A 22,937-nucleotide genomic window follows, 5' to 3' on the forward strand; every position below is an offset into this window, starting at 1 on the left:
GGGGGTGTGTGGAGCAAGATGGGTGCCCCAGTGCAAAGGCCTGTCATGTAGCCACCTGGGCTGCACATGAGGGATCCAGCCACAGGTCAGGACAGGTTGGCAGGTATTAATTGGTCACAAAGTGCAGTTAATGAATGTGGGATGGGAGGGAAGCCTGCACCCCTCCTGCCCGGGGAGTGGGGATGCATCATGAGGTCTCTGAGGAGGCTGGTCTGCAGGGGACAGCGAGGGGACTGGATCATGGGGACAAGGGGATCCATGGCTGGGAAGAGCCTATACTGAGCTCCCAGACCCCTGCCTCTTGCCCTTGCACATCTCCATACCCTGCTGCCCTCCTCCCCAATGCCACTGCCCCAACCATCTCGCCCCCATTGCCTCCCCTTCCCCACCCCTTTGCTGAGCAGACCCCCAGCACCGACACCAGCAGCAACAATGGGGAGAGGGTGCCAGGGCAGTGGGGTGGGCATCAAGGGCCATGGCCGTGGGTGCCAGCTCCCTGCAGGAGGGGGGCAAGGCGGGGGAGCAGGGGGGTGCGGAGGCGACGCAGCGGGGGAGCAGAGATGCTGGAGGAGCCGACGGCTTTCCCACCGTCTCCCTGATTGAGATCGGATCACCGTGAGCATAAAAAAGCTCTCTTCATAATTATATTTAATGAATTGACTTTAAAAGCTCTTATGCTCTTATCTGGGTAATTTAATATCACACACTTAATAAGCCTGTCTCCGATACGGGGGGAGCCAGCGGCCAGGACGCCCGCGCCTGGTGTGTCTCCCCAGGGATGTGGGACGTGCCATGAGGCTGGGTCCACGTGCCAGGCTGAGTGGGGGGGACGCTGCTGCCCCTGAGGCCAGGGCACTCGTGGGGTGACTGCGGGGCAGTGCCCCTCCAGCACTGCTGGCTGCAGAGGGGGCTGGGCACCTCGGATGGCTGTGGGAGGGATGGGGACAAGACACGGGTAGGGGATTGGCTCCAGGAGCTGGTGCCTGGGGCCACAGGGCTGAGAGACCGTGGGGCGATGGGAGCACAGGGCTGTGGGGCTGACAGGGTGCAGGGTGACAGATGGGGCGGCGGGGTTCCTGGGGTGCAGCATGGCTGGCTGGGCATGGGGCAGGGCTGGTTGGGGTGCAGGTGCCCTGTGCCAGCAGCATGGTTGGATGCCACATGGCCCCATGGCCGAAGGGCATTGCTGTGACCCCATCCTTTATGTGGCAGGGGTCCCATGGACAGCACTGGGGACAGCCATGGGTCAGAGTGCACCACAGGCTCCAGCGCCATGATGCTGTTGGATCCTGGTCTCCTTCTGGCTCCAGCCACCTGGGGTAGTCAGCTGGGATGTCATGGAGTTATAAATGAAGGCTTGTCACCACGGTCTCTGCAGCTCTGTCCCGCACCCCCCCCACCCACCCGGCTCCTGCAGTCCCAGAAGGGGTGTGGGCTGCCTCCTGCAGGTCGGCATTGCTGCAGCCCCACTAGAGTCTCTGCCCCCCTCGCAACCCCCCCACGAACCATCACTGCGTGCAGGCTCACGCCTGCGGCGAGCCGGAGGGAAGGCTCTGCCATATGGAGCCAGGGTCCATGGGGACTGCAGGAGCCTGTGTGTGGGCTGGGGCTGGGACCTGTGTCCTGTGGCCATGGGGGCAGCCCCCAGAGTCCTCCACACCAGACACTCACTGGGCAGTGGGGTGGAAAGCCACTGGCCAGGCTTGTGTTCTCTACATGTCAGAGCTGCTGTGAGCTGGCCTGTCCCCCCAGCCTGGCACCATGTCCCCAGTCACCCTGCACCCTCGAGTCCCTGATTCCCAAGTGACTGAGGACAGAGCAGCAGTTCCCAGCATCCATGACTGCATTGCCCCAGGACAGGTGTCAGGGACAGGGTCACAAGGGCAGGGTGAGTGATGTTGGCCCTTGGCCAGCCGTCCCCAAGCTCCGGAGCGCCTGGCAGTGCCGGCTGCCATCCTGCCACTTGGCACCAAGGCTGGGTGGACTGGAGGGAGGTGCGTGCCAAGGTTGTGGGGCAGGGGAACAAGGACACAGCTGCCACCTGGCCCTGCGGAGGCACTGGAGGACAGCCCCAGGCAGAGCGGGGATCCCAGCTCCCCACTGGGGCGTGGGGCAGCCGTGCTGGGTCTCCCTCCATGAGGGAGTGTCTGGAGAAGGAGGTTTACGGAGCTGCACTAAGTGACGCAAATGGTTTGAAGCCCATAAAGAGAGACGGTTTTATGTAAGATGACTATATAAAGCTCTGCTGTTCTGCCATTGATGAGATATAGGCCTTTATTTATAGAAGGCAATGTTTGCGGTGCAAGTGCTGAAAGCCAGCCAGGGACCCGCAGATAGGGCGTAGAGTCATTTGACATGCAGCTGCCGTCGACACTGTTCACACATTAAAGAAAAAAATTAACAAGTTTGCAGCCAGTCAGGTGGAAAAAACAATAATTGTCGAAAAACGTATTCCCCCCTTTTTCCAATAACAAATAACTGGAACGCTGTTGGGGAGGCTTGAGCTTGCTTTCCCTCTGGGAAAGGATGGGCTGAGGCTCCAGCCAGGCTAGTGGATGGAGTGGGCAGGGGGAGGCAGACAGGGTGGGATGAGAGCCCAGACAGGGGATGCTGCCACAGGGTGGACGTCCCTGCCTAGGCATTTATATGTCCACGACTGGAATAACAGGGCCTGCAGGCAGGGGTGAACGCACCAACAGCTCAGCATGGCCATGTGTGTGCTGGGGCATGAGGAGGGGGAACAAACATCAGGACATGAAGGTGTTTAGTATATATGGGGCTGTGGACCAAGCCCCGCTGGATTTTCCTGCCTGGCCCAGCATTGTCTCTCTCCACCTGCACACACAGGGATGCTCTGAGGTTATTTCTTAGCCAGATGTGACTGGGTTTTTACTGGAGAGCATGCAGCCAGTCCCTGTGGTCAGAGCGCCCTGCCAAATTCTGTTTCATGCATGAAAGGAGGAAAAACTTCTCATGATTAATTGTGCAATAGGGGAAAACATGCCTCTCCAACCTGCTCCTTGACAGTCGCTGGCCTTTACTCCCAGGCACTGCCCTGACATGCAGCTAAGGGAGGGTGCAAGGACAGGAGGGTGCTAACACCTCTGCCATGTCCTGCCCTGTCCTGACTCTGCCATGACCATCAAGGGTCCCAGCAGGGAGCAGTCAGGCTCAAGGTCGAGTAGCTTCCCTGCAGTTTCCTGCACTTTTCTGTGGATGGCTGTCCCCTCCTCATGCTTCAAAGCCTTCCCCAACGCCCCAGTGCGCTGTGCCAGGCACAGGCAGGGCTCTGCCAGCCCCATCACCCACCATGCCACCATTGTGCCACAGCAGGCTGGAGGTGACGGTTTCAAATGGCGCTGTGCTGCTGGGCTCGGGCTGGGGGGAGTGGACCTGCACCCTGATGCACTGGGACTCAGGGCTCTTGCATGTGCCTGCTCTGTCCTTAGGAGATGTCGCTGGCTGCATGGCTGCTCCTCCTCTGTCACCCTCGTGAAGCCCCTCTGCAGACACCCTCCAGATCACTTGGCCCATCTCTGGGCTCTCAGACAGAAGCCCGAGCACACTCTGCACATGATGAGCATCAGCTGAGCTCAGCTGGGCTCAACAGGTGTTCTTCCAGCAGAAAAAAAGGTTCTCACCTGATTGCAGCTTGGGGAAGGCAAGTGCAGAAGGAGCTGGGGGACAGGAAAGCCAGAGGCTGGAAGGACCTGTGGGCACTGTGTTCCAGTGGCATGGGGGCTGGGGACCCCTCTCTGTGTTGGAGAGCTGAGCCAGGCTGTCCCCTGCCCATAATGGCTGGGCAGGCAGGGAACAGGGGCTGGGGGACACACTGGTCACTGCTGACTGCAAGCTCTGGGATGCGCAGGGCAGGAAGGGAGAGGAGGCACAGCCTTGTCAGAGTAGAGCCTCTGATTAATCACTAACTGCCGGCCCTCCAGCCAGCAGCTCATTAGAAGTTTAATTCCAGGTGCCCAGCATGCAGAAGGGCTGTGCAGCTCTGATTGAGCTGGATGCATTCATCTGGGCAGCTGCAATCAGGTGGCAACCCCCCCACTCTGGTCACAGTCACAGTCAGTGGCCACGTCCCCCCTGTCCGGGATGGGCTGGATAGCAGGTGCTGCAGGTACCACAGGTGATGCAGGTGCTGCAGATGCTGTGGGTGCTGTGGTCAGGCACGGCTGAGACACAACGGTGGCAGTGGCTACAGAGAGCTTGTGAGCAGGGCCAAGGGCTGGAGATGGGCCAGGGGCTGGAGATGTGCCCGTGTCTCCCCCTGTATCTATCGGTAGTCCGGCCGTGCCTGGAATGTGGCAGTCCCTGCGGTGTCATGGGGCTGGGAGCAGCTGTCAGTGGTGTCAGCAGCTGTGGAGAGGCACTGCGCTCGGCTGCATGAGGATATGTCACCAGCCTGTCATCTCTGGAGTTAATGACACCCTCCACATCCCTGTACTGTCCTGTCCCTCTACCACCTGCACCTGCACCCACAGGGCAGCAAAGTGAGGGCTGTGGTCCCTGCCTGCCTCCTGGTGTTCCTGCCACCACCCCAGGTTCTTTTCTGCCTTGGCTCTTCTTTCTCCCAGACCCCTTCAGTAATGGGGTGGGGGAGTTCACCCGGGCCATGGGAGCAGGACAGGGGCAGGAGGGAACTGAGTGTTCCAGGAGAGAGGCACTGTCTGTGAATGCTGCCTTTCTCCCATGGATTTATACTCCATCTGGGCATGCAGAGGTGGGCACTGCCGTGCCTCCCAGCTGCCTGGGAGTGTTTGTAGCTCAGCCTTATCCCTTTGCCCTCCAAAACCCGCTGTGTCCTTCACTCCCAAGATGCCATCTCCACAATTTCTTCGTAGCTCAAGGAACGAGGGAGAAACTACAGCAGAGAGAAGCATCTCCATCTGTCTTCAATGCTCCAGTGGCTGGAGCAGGGCAGGGAAGGGGCCTGCAGGTGTCCCCACTGCAGTGGGGCAAGGAGGGCTCGGGTGCATGTAGGGGCAAGTCATGGGCCATGCTGGGACTGTGACTCCTGCGGAGGAGGCAGGGCCAGCCCAGCATCTGGTGCTGCTGCCCCTGGGAAAGGCTTGCAGCAGCCCGCCTTCCCGAGCACCGTGGGACTGAGGGCACTATGCAAATCCAGCTGAGATTGATGCAAGTATTAATTATGTCCCATCAGCTCAGCTCTTGCCCAGCAAGGCAGGGCACCAGGTCATGGTGCAGCTTGTGCAGGAAAGATGGATTTGCACTGGCAGTGTGTCCCCTGTGCCTGTCCCTCTGTCGACAGCATGCTCCCACCACCCTTCTGTGCTGTGCCATGCCAGGTCGGCCTGGCTCTCCCAGCCCCATGGCACTGCCTGGCTCGGGAGTGAAGTCATCACTGAGCAGGGAGCTGAACAGTCTGAGGCAGGAGCAATGTGAGCGCTGTCAAGCAGTCTGGCACACCCAGCTCTGAGATCCTGCTAATCAGAGAGTGTCTGCAATTACACATGCTAATTATGGGCAGGAGTTCACAGTAATTCCTGACCCGTTGGCATGACGCTGGTCACACCAAGGTGCATTGCTTCTGCATGAGGTCAGGAGTGAATAACCAGGACTGTTCAGTTGGCTCTCCTGGGCCAGGAAATGGTGTATCACAGCCAGGCCTCCTGTCCAGCCGCTTCCCATCCCATCCCATCCCATCCCATCCCATCCCATCCCATCCCATCCCATCCCATCCCATCCCACTTCACCCCATCCTCATCCCCATCCCCATCCCATTTCACCTCATCCCATCCCCATCCCATTCTATCCTGTACTGTGCATGGTACAGCATGTACAGTGCCATACATTGAGCCCTGTGTGTGTGGCCATGACAGCTGCTCTGTCCCCGAGCACCTGGCTGGTCACATCTCAGTGGAGATGCTTTTCAGAGGGAGTTTTTCAGGCTCTGACCCCCCTGTGCTGCCGCTGCTGCTCTGACATCCTGTTCCCTTATCGCTTGACATGACCTTAATTAACTCCCTGTGCTGATAATGCTCTGGGCTTCTCCTCCAGGAGCTGTATCTCAGCATTGTGTCCTGCCTCATCCTTTTAGGGACCACTGCAGAGACTGCACAGGCAGCCTCGAGCAAGGAGGAGAAAGGGATGCATGGTGCAGGCAGGGCAGGGCAGGGCAGAGATACTGGGGTCACTGGGATGACATGGAGTGGATGGGGCAGTGCTGGAGCCAGGGGATTGGTGCTGCATTGAGGGTTTCAGGGAGATGCTGCCCTGGTGGAATGGCTGTCGTGGTGCAGAGGTGGGGGTTCTGGCAGGAGGGGGGCTGTGCTGATGCCCAGGGCAGGGTGGTAGAGGCAGTGATGCCCATGGCAGCAGCATCCATCCCAGGCTCCAGAGGTACTGTGCAGCAGCATGGAGGGATCCTGGCTCTCCTCACACTGCTGCAGGGGGGCTTGGGGGGCTGAGCTGGCAGGCCCCCCACCCCCGGGAGCTGCCTGACTGCCTGGCTGCCGATCCGCTTGCAGCCCTAGTGCATTGAAATGCCGGCACTGATGACTTGTAGCCACTTTATCTCCTGTGCTTGGCAAATATTGGCAAAGAGGAGATATTTCAATAGTGAGGATTGCCGATGGGAATCACAGTGCGTGATCCCACCAGCTCCATGCCGTGTGGCAGCCCAGCTATCTCTGAGGCAGTTGCTCGTCAGGACTTAGCCTGGCATGGGCACGGTCTGGGGCCCATGGGGCTGCTTCCAGCACCTTTTCCCCACAGACTGGTTCCCAGCAGGATGCTGTTCTGAGCTTACCTGTGCTGGAGGTCATGTCTCACCCTCTGGCACAGGAGCAGGGCTCTGGAGCAAGGTCCCTGATCAGGGCTCCTCTCACCTGCAGGTGGCTTTGACCTTGCAGCAGCTGGGCCAATGCCATGAGCCCCGCAAAAAGCAAAGGTTGCAAAATGCTCTCAGACAGTCTTCTCCCAGCTTGCAGCCACAAAACCCCCATCCTCACTCCTATTCCTCACAGCTCCTAGTCCCCAAAACTTTAGTCCTTCCTGTCTCAGGTGCTCAGCTCCCATCCCCAGGCCCACAGCTCAGGCAGCAGTTCGGATTAAGTACTTCTGTTCCTGGGGCATGAGTGGGCAGGGTGCATTTTGTCCCTTCTGCTCATCCACCTGCAGACACAACGGGAATTGTGTTTTCCTGAAGCTGGGCATGCAATGGGCACCACAGGCATTATGGAAAGTGTGTCCAGATGCACCTGCTCACAGCACGTGATGTATGGAATGCTGGGAGCAGCATACAGTCCTGGGACCTGGATCCAAGCAGGGACAAGGGGAAATGGTCTGAAGAGAGGACATGGGAGCTGCCAGTGCTGCTTCCCTTTGTGTGGAAGGCAAAGGGGTATGAGGAGGGGAGAAGGAGGTCCCCAGCTGCAGGGGCAGGTTGCCCTATCCCATTCCTGCTGGGACATGTCCCTACTCCCACAGCAATCCCTGGGAGCTGGGAGGAGCTGAAGAGGAAAACTGAGGAGCTCCTGCAGGTGCCAAGGACCAGCACATGGGCAATTGCGGCCCAAACATCCAGGAGAGACAGACACCTTGAGAGTCCTGAGACTCCCAGCCCATCACCTCCTACGTGGTGAGCAGAGAGTGGGGATATAGGGATAGAAGCATATGGGCTGCAGGGTTGTCCCTGCCTGCCAGTGCCTGCACCTCTTCCCCTTCCTGGCAGCCTCAAGGAGGGAGCCCCTGTCAGTACCAGAGCGCAGGGGCTCTCTCGATCAGCCCTTCTGCCCGGGAGCACCCAGGCTGGGGAAAGCCAACCCCTATCATGTTTGTTCCATTGATTTAGCGCCGCGGAGAGGGTTTAATCAGCCTTTAGCCTGCACGCTCCAGCATTAAGAACAAATCCATTAGCCACGAGATAACCACAAAGGGTTGCGCTGAGGCTGGATGAGGTCCCAGCGCCTTCAAGATGCAAATTGGCAATCAAAGATCAAAGCCGCGCAGCTCCCTAATCTTTGCTAAAAGGGCTCAGCTATTAACGAGCCCTTTCCCACTGAGCTGTGATCACCCCACTTCACTAGGGCTCCCTATGTGCTGTTGGGTTACACCATCATCCTGACTGGCCTCCTGGCCCCCAGGTCCCCTGAGCTGGCCCTGGGGAGGAGGGTGCATCCAGGGCTCAGGCTGTTTGTTTGCATGATGTTTCCTGCAGTTCTGACACACTGGAGTCAAATTCGTGTTGTCGGAGAGAGCAGAGCCCACAGCAGTGTCGGAGGTCAGCGGCTAGAGGGGAGGAGAAGGGGAAGAGGTGGAAGCTTGGATGGAGCAGAGTGGTGGGAGAGCTGTGTGGGGCTGATGTGGTGACTTCAGAGACGGGGAGGATGCTGGCAGGTGGCTACCCCTCCCACTGCTCAGGGATTTAGCCTGGTTCAGCCCCTGCCTGGTTGCACCAGGTGGCTCAGGGCAATCCCTTCTGGCCCCAGGGAAATCAGTGGTGGGGAGCGTGCATGGGGGCAAGCAGCAGGGAGTAGGTGAGGGATCATGTAACAGCAGAGTGTTTTGGAGCCAAGTTCCCCTTTTGAGGGTATTCCTGCTCGTCCCATGTCACCCTGGAGCATGGGGTGCACAAAGCCCTAGTTGCCATAGCCACCCTGCCAGCTTCTGCATGGTGCTGAGTTCAGGCTGCAGGATGCAGTTTGCCCCCCACTCCCCGCCCTGGCCATCTTGCCTGTGGTGGCTGCACACATGGCTGCCCCAGCAGCCCCGCGAGTCCCAGTCACCCTGCACTATGCAGGAGAGCTGCAAAGCCGCCGAGCTGTGACAGGAGCTGCAATGCCAGCACCGTCAGCAAATCTGTGGCAGCACAGATGTGTGCTCTGCTCAGCATGGTCCAGCTCAGGGACCAGTATCCCCCTGCACCCTGCTGAAATGGTCAGAGAGTGTGTGAGGCACCCTGCAACAGGTGGGCAGGGAACCCATTCAGCCCTGGCAGCAGGGAGCAGAGGGTCATGTCTGACTGTCCTTTTGTCTGGGGACCCACTCTACTGGCAACTGCTCATTGAGGTGCTGCTCATGCCCCTCACAGCACCCCCCCAGCGGGCAGCACAGGCTTGCAAGAGCAGCAGGCAGTGAGGTGCTGGCAGCACCTCAGCCAGGGTGACAATAAATCTTATCAGTGCAAACCCATCCGTAGGCAGAAGGATAACCCCCGTGACAACCCAGCAAGAGCAGAGGCTTCATCTGCACCATGTCAGTGCTGTGGATTTACAGATAAATGCCACGGCTGGAGGGACCCCCTCCCCTCCTGCCTAACTCTGTCCCGAGGCTGTGGGAGCTGCCAGGTCCAGGCCGGTGTGTCCCAGCGGCAATGGCCACGGTGTGCCTGCTGGGAAGAGCCGGCCTGGTCTGGCACCTGGCAGGGGGACACCTGGCTAGGTGAGGATGGAGGGAACGGGCACATGCAAGACAAGGTGGCATTGCCTTGCCTGCTCTCCTGGCCCTACTCTGTTCTGCACACACCGTCCCATGGAGCCCTGCACCCTCCATAAGCCCATGGGGGCTTGGTCATCGTGCAAGCTGGACCACCGGAGCTCAATGATTGGTAAAGGTGTGACTGAGTGTGTGACACTGGCAGTGTGTCCCCAAGGCCGTGTGACAGCGCCTGGCGCGAGCCAGCATGCTTCGTGGGTGCAGCCTGTGCGCCCATCCCCGCGTGTGCCCCCCCCGCTCCGGCCGGGCAGCGAGGGGTGCGGTGGTGCCAGGAGCGGGGGCTGCTGAGCGGGGCGGCAGGCGGCATCCCTGCCCCGGGCGCCGCTCCTCGGCTCAGCTCCCCCATCTCCCGGCAGCCGTGGGAGCAGTAATGAGATGGAGCAGCAGAAGGACGGCGAGATAAGGCTGCCTGCGCTGCCCCAGCAGATTAAACGCTGGGATTAAGCAGGCGGTGCCAGCTCTGCTGCCTTTTTATCTCGCTGCTTCTCCCCTCTTATTCTCCCGCAGTCGATAGAGAACGGTCTCCGAGCTGTCAGCAAAGGAAATTGCTTGTTAACCCTTTGGGGACGGGCGGCAGAGCTCCCTGTACGGCTGCTTCCAAAGAGAAGCAGTCCCTGGGGGATGCGCTGCTCGCGGAGCCAAGCGGGGATGCGGGGACACTTTCCCGCAGAGCCCCGCATGCGAAGGAGAGCAATACAGGGCCGGGGGTGCCCAGGATCTGCAGCCAAAAGCCACCAGCGCCCAACCAGCACCACGCAGAGGCACTGATGTACTGGGGTTCCTGCGGGGTGAAACAGTCAAAGAGCAGAGGCTGCCTGAGCTCCACAAAGGAGCCCCGGGGACATTGCATACCCCACTTTCGGGTATCCTTGATGTTCCCTGCTTCCCCCAGCCTGCAAGATGTGTGGGCTCAGTGCTACATCTCTGTGAAACCAGAGGGCTGGGGATCCTTCTCTGGTCCTGAGGACAAGTGGCTCGGGCCAGCTGTGTCTGCACAGTACCGCGCACGGTGCTGGATCTCCTCCAACTGCCCAGGGGAGCCCGCTACCCAAACCCATCATTATTGCTCTCTGTGTATGTGAGTGTTCTGTTGGGTTTGCAGCAGCGAGGCTGAGCTGCAGCCCATCCCAGTGCTTATCCGTAGCGTGCTGTGCTGTGTGCCCGGGAGCGGCGTGCCCGGCGCGGGGGTGTCTGAGGGTGGGAAGCCGGCTGGAGAGCGCCGGAGGGTACACAGAGTGATGGCAGGATTGCTGCTCAGCACAGTCCAAACCCAAGCCAGGGAGTGCGTTAGCAGCTCGACAAGCTCGTTCTGGCATGTTTGGGGGTGCAGCTTTGGTGCAATCTTTCCCGTGGGGACCCTGAGCACCTCCTGAAGCAGAAGGCAGAAATACGGGGCAGAAACCTTCTGAAGCTCCAGCATCCCACTCATGTACTAAGGCAGAGACCAGGGTAGGTAGGCAGCATGCTCAGCAGCTCAGAGGGATTTTCCGGCTGCCAGCAGGATGAAGTGGACTTTCTCAGCCCCTGCCCCCTCATATCACTGCTCCTGCCCGCCCTCCCCGTCGCATCCCTGCGCTGCACTGCAGCATGCCTTTGCCACTGGCACTTCATCTTCTGCAACTCCCTTAGTGTTGGCTCCTTCACCTGCCCAGGCGTCCCTTTTGGTGGACACTTGAAAATGAAAACAAACCGTATGAAAGCACAAGCTTTCGGGAGATCTGCAGGGAGCAGATTAGCCCCGGCTGGGGCAGTGGTCCCGACCAGCTTGGGATGCTGCCCCACGGCTGCTGTGGAATGAGGGCGAGAGCAGTGTGCGAGCCCTGGGCAGCCAGAGCTGAGGAGCTGGAGCTGATGCTGTGCCGGGCAGCCGGGCTGCGCAGGCAGGCAGAGCCTGAATCGGGAGAGGAAACCAGAAGCGATTGGCACGTGAAGGCTGGCAGGCTGGAGGCTGCGAGGGGATAGGATTGCTGTTTATAAATACATCAAGGGAGTAAACACAAGGGAGGGAAGAGAGCTATTTAAGCTAAGGGACAATCCTGGCATGAGAACAAATGGTAAAAACTGGCCGTGAATAAATTTAGGTTGGAAATGAGTGAGATTGTGGGACCAATTCCCCCCAGGAGCAGCAGGAGTAGAAAGCACAACTATGTGATGGCACTTTCTCTTCTCCCAGCGGCTGTCATGTGTGTGCAGTGTGCTGCCATGCCTGTGCAGTGAAGTCTAGAGGTGAGGAGCTGGGGTTCCCAGCTACACCCCTCTGTGTCACAGCCACCCTGGCTCCATGTGGCATGGGGAGCACAGCTCTCTCCAGCTTCTGGCTTGGCAAGTGCAGGACTCCTGGGACAATGGCTTGCAGGGAGAGGTCTTTCTCTGGCACACGAGTTGGGCATGCTGTCACAGATGCTGATCCGGAAAGCTGGATGATGCCAGTGTCCCCCTGCTTTAATAGTCACTGGCAGCGCTTCCCAGATACACTGGGAAGGTGTCCTTGCCCATGTGCACAGTGCATCCCTCTGCCTTGCATTGCATCCCTATGCTCCTGACCAACCAGGAGCAGGAAGCCCTGGTCTAGATCCTGCCCATTCCTGGGGACGTGGGTTACACACTGTCCCTGATGCAGCAGCCTGACCTGCATGCCCTGCCCAGTGCTGGGGCTCGGGTGTCTCCTACTGCTCTGCCTGGCCAGCGGCACAGCCTGCAGCACAGCTGAGCAATTGGTATTCCAGCAGCGAGCCTGCTTGGCATGAAAGGGGCTCTGCCAGCCCCACACGCCCACATCTCCACTGCTGGCTCAGGCTTAGCCGAGGGGACTCAGCTGGCAAAGGATGTCCTGTAGCACAGAGAGAGGCACAGCTGCAGTGGCAGGAGGGGTCCTGGCCTTTCTGGGATATGTCTTCAGCAACCTCTGGCCCCCTTGCCCCACACTGTTTTCCCTCTTCCTTTGGAGGCAGGTCAGGGAGCTGCAGGAGATATTACAAAGCTTAGACCTTCACAGGATAGGGGAAGCCCAAACCATCACTTGCGTGTGCTGTGCCAAAGGTGCCCTGCTCTGCTTGGGCTGAGGATGCAGAGCCTGGTGCCCCACCGAGGCAGCAGCCCCAGCCCCCATATGCAGGGCTGTGTCCTGCAGGAGCCATCCCAGCAGCTCTGTGTGGGGCAGGGAGCTGCACTGAGGGGCTGATAGTGTGGGAGATGGTTGTGCTACTCCCAGAGCTGGGGTCGAGCCAAACTGGCACCATTCCCCAAATCCTCCTGGGAGCAGAGAAAGGAAATGGTGCGACCATGCGTGAGAAGGGACGTTTGCAGTGGCAAAAACATCCCACTGGCTCAGAAAATTGCTGCAGAATCGGGCTTGAAATGAGTTGAAATTGCTGAATCCAAGCGGATCTCATATCCCGGGCAGTTGTAATGCTGGCGTCAGCGCTGCGGCTTCCCTCCCGGAGCACCCAGGCGGGGCCTGGCTGTGCTGTGCGGAGGGAGAGGGATGTTGGGGATGGGGGGCTGCCACGGGGGGCCTCTGGCATGGTGAGGGGCTCCAGCAGAGCTGGGATCTGGGGCTGGGATGGCCACAGTGGGGGGCAGGAGCAGAGCAGGAGGCAGGGTACGTGGGTGTGCCATTGCCCCAGCTCCTGTGCCATGTCTCCTTCTCCAGGAGCATCCAGCTGCCTCCAGCTGCCTGCACTCAGGAAGCAGCATTTCCAGTTTTGGAGGCTGCTTTCCTTTATGCCACAGCCTTGCCCGTGCTAATTTGCTCTCTGTGTGCGGGTACCTGGAGATCACCATCAAGGTTACCCCTGGGCTGGCATCGCCACCAAGTCGAGGGTGGGCAGCGCTCTGGTGTTTTCCCGTCCCTGTCCCCATCCCCATTATGTCCCAATGATGACTGTTCTCAGGGGTGCTTCTAGGCTGGGGTGATCGCTCCTGTGTGGTGCGCCCATGCCCAGGGCCTGCCCGTCAGCTGCATGTCCCAGTGGGGATGTGGGAGCAGGGCCGGATGTCCCAGCAGGTACGTGGGAAGAGCTGACTGTCCCAGTGGGAATGTGGCAGCAGGGCTGGGTGCCCCAGGCATGCAGGAGCAGGACCCCATGGCACCGCACATGTCGCAGCTCGTTCCCCTCACATGAAAACGTTTGTCTGGAAGCTTAGTGCGGCCTCTTGTATCCTCAGAGCAATCAGGATTTGTCACTGCTTGCAATGTTTAACGTCGTCTTCCAGAGGCTAAATACCGTGGGGAGCCGTGTAAGCTGCGGAAATACCTGCGTGAGCTGGGATCAGCCCGAGGCTAGCACAGTGGACTGGCAGCACTGGGGATGGGGGACTGGGAATGCATGATGTTGGTCCTCATGCCCCCAGTGCTCACAGGTGGGCTGCCATGAGCCAGGGTGAGGATGCTGGGGGTCAGCACCTTGCTCCCATAAGGCTCCCTACAGCAGGGGGGCTGGGAGGCAAGTCTCAGGGGCATGGAGGGCACTTGGAGGGCCCCAGAACTGTGCAGGGTGGGGAAAAAGATTCCAGGGTCCCCAGCAGTATCTAACTGGGATCTGCCTGCCGAGGCACAGGCAGCTATTTCTGTCAAGGTCAGAGTGTCTCCATGGGAGAGAGAGAAAAATGAGGGATTGTGTCAAGAAATTACCTCCCTAATGGGGTCTCCCCTGCATGCGAGCATGGTGTGGGGATGCCACCATGCACTGGCTGAGCAAGGAGACCGGCATGTGACACGGGAATGCTGCCTCTCCGGTCCAAAGGCTGCAACACTCATGGGTGCCCAGCAGGCAGAGCCGGGTGCCCAAAGGGCCCATGCCCCAGTTGCTATCCTTGGCTGGACATGTGTGCTACAGTCCTGGAAGGTGTTTTTCTGGGTCAGCTGCGGGGAGAAAATCATGTTCCTTGTGCAGGCAGGCTCTCCTCTGCTCTTCTTCCTCCTCCTTCTCCTTGTGCACTCCCTGTTATCTAATTGGATTTGTCATGCTGGAAAGGCAAAGCCCTTCAGGACTGTGCTGTGCTCTCTCCAGTGCGATTTCACAGCTGGCCTCGGCACCCCAGTAGCCGACAAGTGAGTAACTCAGCTGAACGCCACGGGCACCCCTGCTCTCCCCATGCTCACCCACAGCAGTGCCCACCTGGCTGGAACACGGCCGCCACCACAGCTGGACCTCCTCCAATCCTGCCCAACACTGGTCCCTGTCCCTAAGCTCTGTCCCCACGTGCCCCAACCCCTGCATCCCATCCCCATCCCTCACCCCGCTCCAGGGTGATTGCCATGCCGCCCGGAGATGTCTGAACTGACACGAGATGGAAGCGTTCACAGAAATGACATTTTCTCCAGCCTGGGGAGCTTATCCTCCGTTTAAAGAAAACTAATATAGAAGCTGCCCTGGTGTGCCGGGGCTGATGGTATCAGGCTGGCAGCCGCCGGCGCTCACAGCCGCGATAAATCTCAGAAAGGAGCCTAACCGGCTCCAGCCGCCCCGCAGAGAGGGGCTGAGCCGTGTCCTGGCGGTGCTGCGGGGATACAGCGGCATCAGGGGACAGCTCAGGGCGGCTATGGTGGGGTGACCCACAGGGTCCCGAGGATGCAGGGAGCGGGGAGCCGCGGCAGGAATGGTGCCAGCGCTGAACTCGGCGGCGGGCCTACAGCAGGAGCCAGAGAGCTCAGCGGCGGCCCGGTCCGGCTCGGGGGCTCCCCCGGGGCTGGGGGCCAGGCCAGGCCGGGTGGGGCCGGGGCGGGCGCGGGCCCGGGGGCGGCGGTGGGCGCGGTGAGGCCGAGCGCGGGGCCTTGCTGCCCCCTACCGGGCAGCGCCCGCCCAGCACCCGCCGCCTGGCGCCGCAGGGCAGGGCCTGAGAGGGACGGGGTGCCCGGTCCTGCCGCCCTGGGCGCTGCCCGCTGTCTCCGCTCGCCGCCCTCGGTGCCTGTCCTGTTGCTGACCTGCCTGACGTCTTCCCGTACCTGTAACCAAGCTGCCAGATGGGATACCGGCCGTGTGTTCATCATGGCTGTAGTTACATGTTGCTCAGGCATCAAGGCCTGCGGCAGGGATGGTGCTGGGGAGTCACTGCTGAGGTGATCAGGAGATCCCTTTGTTCCAATCCCTCGTGCCACCACTGGCCTTTTCGTGCCTTGATGCAATGGAGCTCAAGGATGCTGCTCTTGACAGGGCCTAGCAGCCCTGACTTGTCCTGGGGTTGTGGAGGCTGAGGGACACCCTGCTCCCCATGCCAGCCCATGCTGGGTGAGTGCTGAAGGCGGGTGCCTGGAAGCAGCAGCAGCAGCAGGAGATGAGAGGCTGAGGAGAGCTCGGTGCTGAGCTTTGAAGGCACCTGACAGGCTGTCGGGGCGCTGCCAGCCACGCTGCCAGCCGGGTACAGACACCCCCCCACCGCTGCTGCACTCTGATCACAGCCTCACCGTCACTTCAAAGCGCCCGCCAGGTGCAGGGGGGTTCCCATGCAGCCTCCCACCCCATGGTTCCACTCCTCCTGACCCACGGTCTTGCTTCTCCTGCCCCACATGACTCAGATGCACTGAGGTCCCCAGCTCCAGGGACGTGGATACCAAGGTACAAGGTAGACATGGTCCCAAGCAGCACTGGCAGTAGGTGATGGCCCCCCAGGGCTGTCACTGTCCTGCCTCTGTGGGGCAGGGTCCCCAGCTGCAGAGCAGACACAGCTGGGGACCCTGGAGGTCCAGGCAGGGTTTCATGGTGGCTACAGTGAAATGCATGGCAAGGGACAAGGAGGAAGAGCTGAGGCACAACATTCCTAGGCACAGGGTTCACACAGTGTTCCTGAGACAGGTCATCACTATCCAGACAGAGATGCCCACCATGCCAGGACCCTGGGGGCTGCCAGATCAATTTACCTGGGGTAAGACAACACACACCCCTATCCCAGCCCTGCTCTAGGAGGAATTTTCCATTCCCGAATGGAGGTTGGGGAAAGGCGTGTTTGTAGCAACCCCTTCCTGTCCCTCCCCTCACCCATCACCAAAGCAGCTCAGGAAGGCGTCTGCCTTGTTTGTCTCCAGGAGGGTGCAGAGCAAAAGCCTCACAGGAGGGAGAGATCCCTGGAGGGGACCAGGGACCCTGGGCAGCCTCAGGGGCAGCCTGCAGCCCACTTTCCAGAGGAGCCACTCTGCATGCAGCCATGCCGCTGCCCCTTGCCTGCTGTCAGGACGGGGAAGTTCTGACACCACCCCAGGACAGCAGCACGCCCCAGCTCGTTGTTGGCATCCTGCGAGCCACCCGGATCCCCGGGCTGCACTACATGTGCACCCGGCCGCAGTCCCGCCTGCGCCGCCTTCTCTGGAGCCTGGCCTTCCTGGCCTCCGCCGGGCTACTGGCCACCGGCGCTGCCGACCGCCTGCACCACCTGCTCTCGCGCCCCGTGCACACCCGCGCACGCCTCGCCTGGGCACCCCAGCTCCGCTTCCCGGCTGTCACCCTCTGCAACCCCAACCGGGCACGCTTCCTGCACCTCACCAAGCCCGACCTCTACTCGGTGGGAGAGTGGCTGGGGCTGGCCAGGGAGAACCACTCGCTGGTGCCCGAGATGCTGGCCGTGCTGGGGGAGGACCAGCGTGCCTGGCTGACGCGTCTGGCCAACTACTCACGCTTCCTGCCGCCCCGCCGCTCCGAGCGCACCATGCAGAGCTTCTTTCACCGCCTGGGCCACCAGATCGAGGACATGCTGGTGGAGTGTCGCTTTCAGGGAGAGCGCTGTGGGCCCCAGCACTTCACTCCTGTGAGTTCCCTCCGAGAAGGAGCAGGACAGCTGGGCTGTCCCATGGGTACGGGGAACGATGCTTCACCCCCACCCCAGCAAGGGTGGAGGGGTGGTGGAGCGGGGAGTGAGGCTGAGATGAGCCTTTCCAAGGGTCATGCAAGACTGTACCTCCCTTCCACCACCTCCATGGAACTGGAAAGGAGTTTCTGGACCTCGTCCTGCTTGCAGAATACTCGGTCAGATCCCTGCCTGCTCCCTTACACCTGCTCTCTCCATCCCCAGGTCTACACACGCTATGGTAAGTGCTACACCTTCAATGGGGACCGGAGGAATCCACGTGTGACCCGCCAAGGTGGCATGGGCAACGGGCTGGAGATCATGCTGGACATCCAGCAGGAAGAGTACCTGCCCATCTGGAGAGAAACCAGTAAGTGGGGCTATGGCTCAGGCAAGGCACAGGTGAGGGGTACTAGGAGGGAGGGTTGCTGGGCAAGCAGAGCACCCTGTGAGGGTACTACGGGTCAAGCAGGGCACCAGAGGGGTGCGGGTGCTGGGTCAGTGCAGGCATGCAGCACCTCTGTCCTTCTTCCACAGATGAGACATCATTTGAAGCTGGCATCCGGGTCCAGATCCACAGCCAGGACGAGCCACCCTATATCCATCAGCTGGGCTTTGGTGTCTCACCTGGCTTCCAGACCTTTGTGTCCTGCCAGGAGCAGCGGGTAAGGCAAGATGCTCCACAGCCCCCAGGGAGGTGCCTGTGGGCACTCAGCCCAGCACAGCCCTGCAGCGATGCCCTTCCCACCCCGACAGCTCACCTACCTGCCACAGCCGTGGGGGAACTGCCGGGCCAGCATGCAGGGGGAGCAGATGCTGCCTGGCTATGACACCTACAGCATCGCTGCCTGCCGCCTCCAGTGTGAGAAGGAGGCCGTGGTGCAGAGCTGCCACTGCCGCATGGTCCATATGCCAGGTGAGGGGTGTGCATGATGGTGTGAGGGGCACCCCCCTGCCCCAACAGGCCTGCTGGGGTTGCCCCAACTCCCTGCAGTCTGCATCCAAAGATCACCTCTGCCCCAACACTCTACACCCAAGGATTCCCCTGGCTCCATCCCTCTCCACCCAGGGATCACCCCATCCTCTCCACACTCTGGGTCAACCTGTGTCCTACCCTCCTTACACCACAGGTCAGCCCCTTCCCTGTCTGCCTTGTGCCTGGGCCGCATCTGCCCCAGCCAACCTGCACCCAAGGGTCACTCATCCTCATTCCCTCTGCACCCTGCCCCACTTCCTCTGAGGGAGTGAGTAAAGAGTGGGGGGCAGAACCTGGCCGGACTCCCACCCTCCCAACCAGCTGTTTCTCCACAGGCAATGAGTCCATCTGCTCCCCTAATGTGTACATCGAGTGTGCTGACCACACACTGGGTAGGTGTTGGCAGTGGGTGGGCATCTAGGGGCCAGCTGAGTGCCCCAGGGAGGGGTCTGGAGACTGGCTGTGCCAATGGGTGTCTGCCCCCAGATGCAGCAGTGGAGGACAGCCACGAGCGCTGCAGCTGCCCCACACCGTGCAACCTGACACGCTATGGCAAGGAGATCTCCATGGTCCGCATCCCCAACAAGGGCTCCGCTCGCTACCTCGCCCGCAAGTACAACAAGAATGAGACCTACATTCGGTGAGTTGCCAGCGCTGGGGTATTCCAGGGGCTGGGCAGGGGGCTGGGGACCTGGGCAACTTCCACTCCACTCCTGGTAGCATGCAGAGACAGGGTCCTGGCATACTCGGTCCCTGCAGCATCTTTTGCCCAGGGGTGTTGCCACTAGAGCTTCTCCCCAACTTCTCCACGTCTTCCCAGCCCTCCTGCCAGCACCTGCCCACCCCACTGTCTCTCCTGGCCTGGGACATGCCCCATCCATGTCCCCACTGCACTAGCCTGAATAATTCATGAGGGCCCTGGGAGCACCTGGGAGCTGGAGGGCTGGGGGACAGGGGAGGTTTGTGGGCAGTGGTGTAGGAGGGTTGGTTACCAGCCCTCTTTGCTGAGCACAATGGTGTCCCCACAGGGAGAACTTCCTGGTGCTGGACATCTTCTTTGAGGCACTCAACTATGAAGCCATTGAGCAGAAGAAAGCCTATGACCTTGCTGGGCTTCTCGGTGACTCCCCTCGCCTTCCTGTGGGGCCCTAAGGCGCGGAGCTCTGGGTCCCAGCCCTGGGAATATGTGGGTCTGGTGGGGGAGGGATCACACAGAGCAGCAGCCAGCCACAGGCTGGCTGAACGGTGAATGCTGCTGACTGTCCCCTATCCCGCATGTCCCCCGCTCCCGCTGTCCTGCTGCCCCTGCCCCCATGACTGCTCTGTCCTCCACCATCCGGCAGCCCTGGCACTGCACGCTGCCCTGCTGGCCCACCCCAGGCTTCCTGTGGGCTGCACAGCGTCTCCTGGTGACCATCTTCCCCTCCTCCTCCCCAGGGGACATCGGGGGGCAGATGGGCCTGTTCATCGGTGCCAGCATCCTCACCATCTTGGAGATCGTGGACTACATCTATGAGGTGTGCTTAGCCTTCAGGGATGTGTCTCAGCAGTGGGTGCAGAGACAGACTTCCTGGGGAGGGCCTAAAATGTGTGGCCACCCCAGAGGTCTATTACAGCCCCCAAATTGGGGAACACCCAGACGAAGGCAGTGGGAGGAGAAAAGGTCCCCCAGCATTCCTCAGTGACCTGAGGACAGTGAGGGTGGTGGGCAGAGGTACTGTCCCACTGTCCCTGGGTGAGCAGGGGAGCGGGCATCAGTTCCGTGTAGACTGGGGTGTCCACGCACAGGGTGTTACCTGTGTTCAGGTCTGGGTCTGACCCCCCCATCTGCACCCAGGTGATCCGAGATAAGGTGAGCCGGGTCCTGCGACGCTCCAGGCCACCTCTGAAGAAGCCCTCGGGCAGCATCGCCACACTGGGACTGGAGGAAATGAAGGACCAGGTACCACGGCAGGGCTGGACTGCCTGGAGGCTGCGAGGACAGGGCCTGGGCACATGTCTGCAGCTACGCCAGGGGGAAGGGACATTGTCCCAAGATTGAGGGATGAGATGTGGCTCTTCATTTGGTGCCTTCAGGCTGCAGAGTCAGGGCAGTCCCAGGGAGGCAGGGAGCTGGGTGCTCGCGGGGGAGCTCCTGTGGACGGGCTGTGCTGGGTGGGAGGACTCGGGAGGTGGCAGGGTGCATGGAGTCTGTACCCACCCTATTGACTGCCATCCCCACAGAGCCCCTGTGAGACACTGGGCCGGCACGTGGAGGGCGCCTACAACACGGGCATCCTGCCCAACCACCACCACCGCCACCACTACCCTCACCAGGGAGTCTTCGAGGACTTCGCCTGCTAGGCAAGATTGGGACTGGGGGGCAGCCCCCTTCCACCCCCCTCCCCAGCGTTCGCATGGAGAGGGACTGCAGCACTGGGTGTGGTGGGCACAGGCCCCTGCCTCCCCCACCCCACTCCCAGGACCAGCCACACCGTTTGCCCCCAGTGATGCCACTGGAGCTGCCTCAGCACCGGCATTGGAGCAGCTCCCCGGCCCTTTTGCCTGTCCCCTCTGCTTGCCCCTAGCACGTGGGCTCAGCCCAGTTTCAAGCACACAGCATGGAGGGGGATGGGCATGCCGGGGGGGTTGGGGGAGCAGCAGGTGTGGGCCAGAGAGGCCCCGGTGCTGCAGAGCATGAAGGGGGTAAGCTGAGGTTCCTGTGAGTCCCTCCGAGCCCTCTCCTGCTGACCATTCCTGGGTGGTGGTCTCTGCCCTGCACGGTTTTCCCCAGGAGAGAGACATGCCTGGAACAGCTTCCTTCTGCCCAGGAACCACTTCCCCCCCTTCCTGCTGCAGGACAGGGCAGCATTGCAGGGCACCCCTCTGAGTAGCATGGCCCCCGTGGCCAGCCCAGGGACATCCCAGCTGCAGCCACACCTGCATGGCACCACCCTGACCCCTGGCACCACCACCACTGTGACACCCCCCCAAACATCTGCCCACCCTTGCCCAACCTCATGCAGCCTCTCAGGGCTGCAGCCCCTCCATCACTGTTCCCAGCCAGACCCCTGCACTGTGACTCCCCCTGCCACTCCAGTGTTGGCCCCAAATAACCCACAGTCATTTCAGCACTGCAAACCTACTGCCTCCCCTGTCTCCTGCCCCAGTCCATTGTGAACCCATCCTCTCCTTGCCCAGGTATTGCCCAAGTGGCTCATCCCTTGGTGTAGCTGCCTGGCACAGCCCAGGCAGCGTGGTGGGTCCTGCCCTCCCTCCCCTGCCTGTCGCTGCTCTTTTGCACCGTGCACGTACCCCTTGCCAAGCTCCCAGCCCCGGGTGCTGAGCACCCGCTGTGCCTCCCCCAGACTGTACATGGTTAGGAGGGTGCTCCATGCCTAGCACTGCCCGGACAGCCACAGTCCAACCCGCTGGCCGGAGCCTTGGCCACTACTGGTGCCCACAGTCCTTCTGCCTGCCCTGAGATGGCGGGACCCACGGCAGGACGCATGGCAGGACCCACAGCACTCCCCCTGTCCTGTTGTACATTGCCTCCACCCCCTCCACTGTAGCAGCAGACACCAGCGCAGGGCAAACTGCCCCAAAATATCTCAGGAGGGGGGGCGAGCTGGCAAAGCCCCCCTCAACACACACACTTGGCAGAGGGGGACCCCAGGGCAGGAATTTGGGACCTCTGGGGAAGGCTGGGGTTGAGCCAGGCAGCCTCTGGCCCTGCTGGTTTGGTCCCCATCCCTGGTGTCCACAGATGGAACATGGCCATGCTGTGCCGTGCCCAAAGCCATAGATGCAGGAGGAGCCATCATCCTTGCAGCCCTCAAGGCCCCACACATGGGAGGCGCAGGGTAGGGACCAGGGCACCAGCAGCCCTGGCTCTGGGTATGCATGGTCCAACAGCTCCCCCAAAGTATGCACCCACATGTAAGCATGTTTCCCATGGGTGCAAGCACCCAACTGCGTGGTATTCCATCTCCCCCTGCGTGGGGGGACGCACAGCAAGCTTCCTGGCAGGGCAGCCGTACTGGTGCTCCCTGGGGAGCCCTCCAGAGCACCCCATGCTAGCTCCCCATGGGGTTCCCATACGCCAACCTGCAAGCAGGAGGGTCCCCAAAGGGGTGCCACATGTTAGCCCAGGAACGTGCCACAGCCATGCCAGCCAGCCTTACACCAAGGTCTTCTGCGGCAAGTGGGGGTGCAGGATGTGACCCCTCCCTGCCAGCTGGAGCAGTGGGCCCTGAGGGGGGTGGGCATGGGCACCACGGTGGGAGGGCCAGCACAAACCGCCCTCGTGCTGGTGAACATGAGAGATGTGCGTCAATGTTTTATAAATGTACAAATGCTCCCTAATAAAGAGGCACAAGTAGGTCCAGAGATGCCTGCGAGGACTGATGGGGCACAGAGATGGGTGAGACACCACCCTACAGGAGAGGTGGTGGTGGGACCCAGGGAACACTTTACAGCCCTGTGCTCATGTGCGAGGGGTGCAGGGTGAAACAAACAGGGTGGGTGGAGGGGAAGGGGGGCCCTGCTGGGGCTCTCCCTGGCAGAGGTGCTCCTCCTGCTTCTGCCTTCTCCAGACCTTTCTCCATGTGGCCCAGCTACCCTGCAGCACAAAGAGGACATGGTAGGAAAGAGAAGCTGACCTCTTGGTGAAGGCTGCCAGCACCAGGCACCACAGGTTTCCCTCTAAACCAGTGAGGGCTGAAAACTCCTGAGTTAA

At 60.7% G+C, this 22,937-nt stretch overlaps 1 protein-coding gene across 2 annotated transcripts in view; it reads left to right on the forward strand.

Annotated features, from left to right (window-relative positions):
* ASIC4 (acid sensing ion channel subunit family member 4) overlaps nucleotides 1-22,588 on the forward strand; it is a 63,016-nt gene extending 40,428 nt beyond the window's left edge. For both annotated transcript variants that reach the window (XM_039555071.1, XM_010406911.3), the window contains exons 2-10: nucleotides 17,470-17,614; nucleotides 17,782-17,909; nucleotides 18,001-18,160; nucleotides 18,556-18,612; nucleotides 18,707-18,860; nucleotides 19,249-19,340; nucleotides 19,658-19,737; nucleotides 20,058-20,162; nucleotides 20,444-22,588. In XM_039555071.1, coding sequence (XP_039411005.1) covers nucleotides 17,470-17,614; nucleotides 17,782-17,909; nucleotides 18,001-18,160; nucleotides 18,556-18,612; nucleotides 18,707-18,860; nucleotides 19,249-19,340; nucleotides 19,658-19,737; nucleotides 20,058-20,162; nucleotides 20,444-20,563 — 1,041 coding nt within the window. In that variant the 3' untranslated portion in view covers nucleotides 20,564-22,588. The remainder of the gene's footprint in view (nucleotides 1-17,469; nucleotides 17,615-17,781; nucleotides 17,910-18,000; nucleotides 18,161-18,555; nucleotides 18,613-18,706; nucleotides 18,861-19,248; nucleotides 19,341-19,657; nucleotides 19,738-20,057; nucleotides 20,163-20,443) is intronic.
* The last annotated feature ends 349 nt before the right edge of the window (nucleotides 22,589-22,937 follow it).

Source organism: Corvus cornix, chromosome 7, assembly GCF_000738735.6.
Source record: "Corvus cornix cornix isolate S_Up_H32 chromosome 7, ASM73873v5, whole genome shotgun sequence".
In the NCBI taxonomy this organism is placed as follows: Eukaryota; Metazoa; Chordata; class Aves; order Passeriformes; family Corvidae; genus Corvus; species Corvus cornix.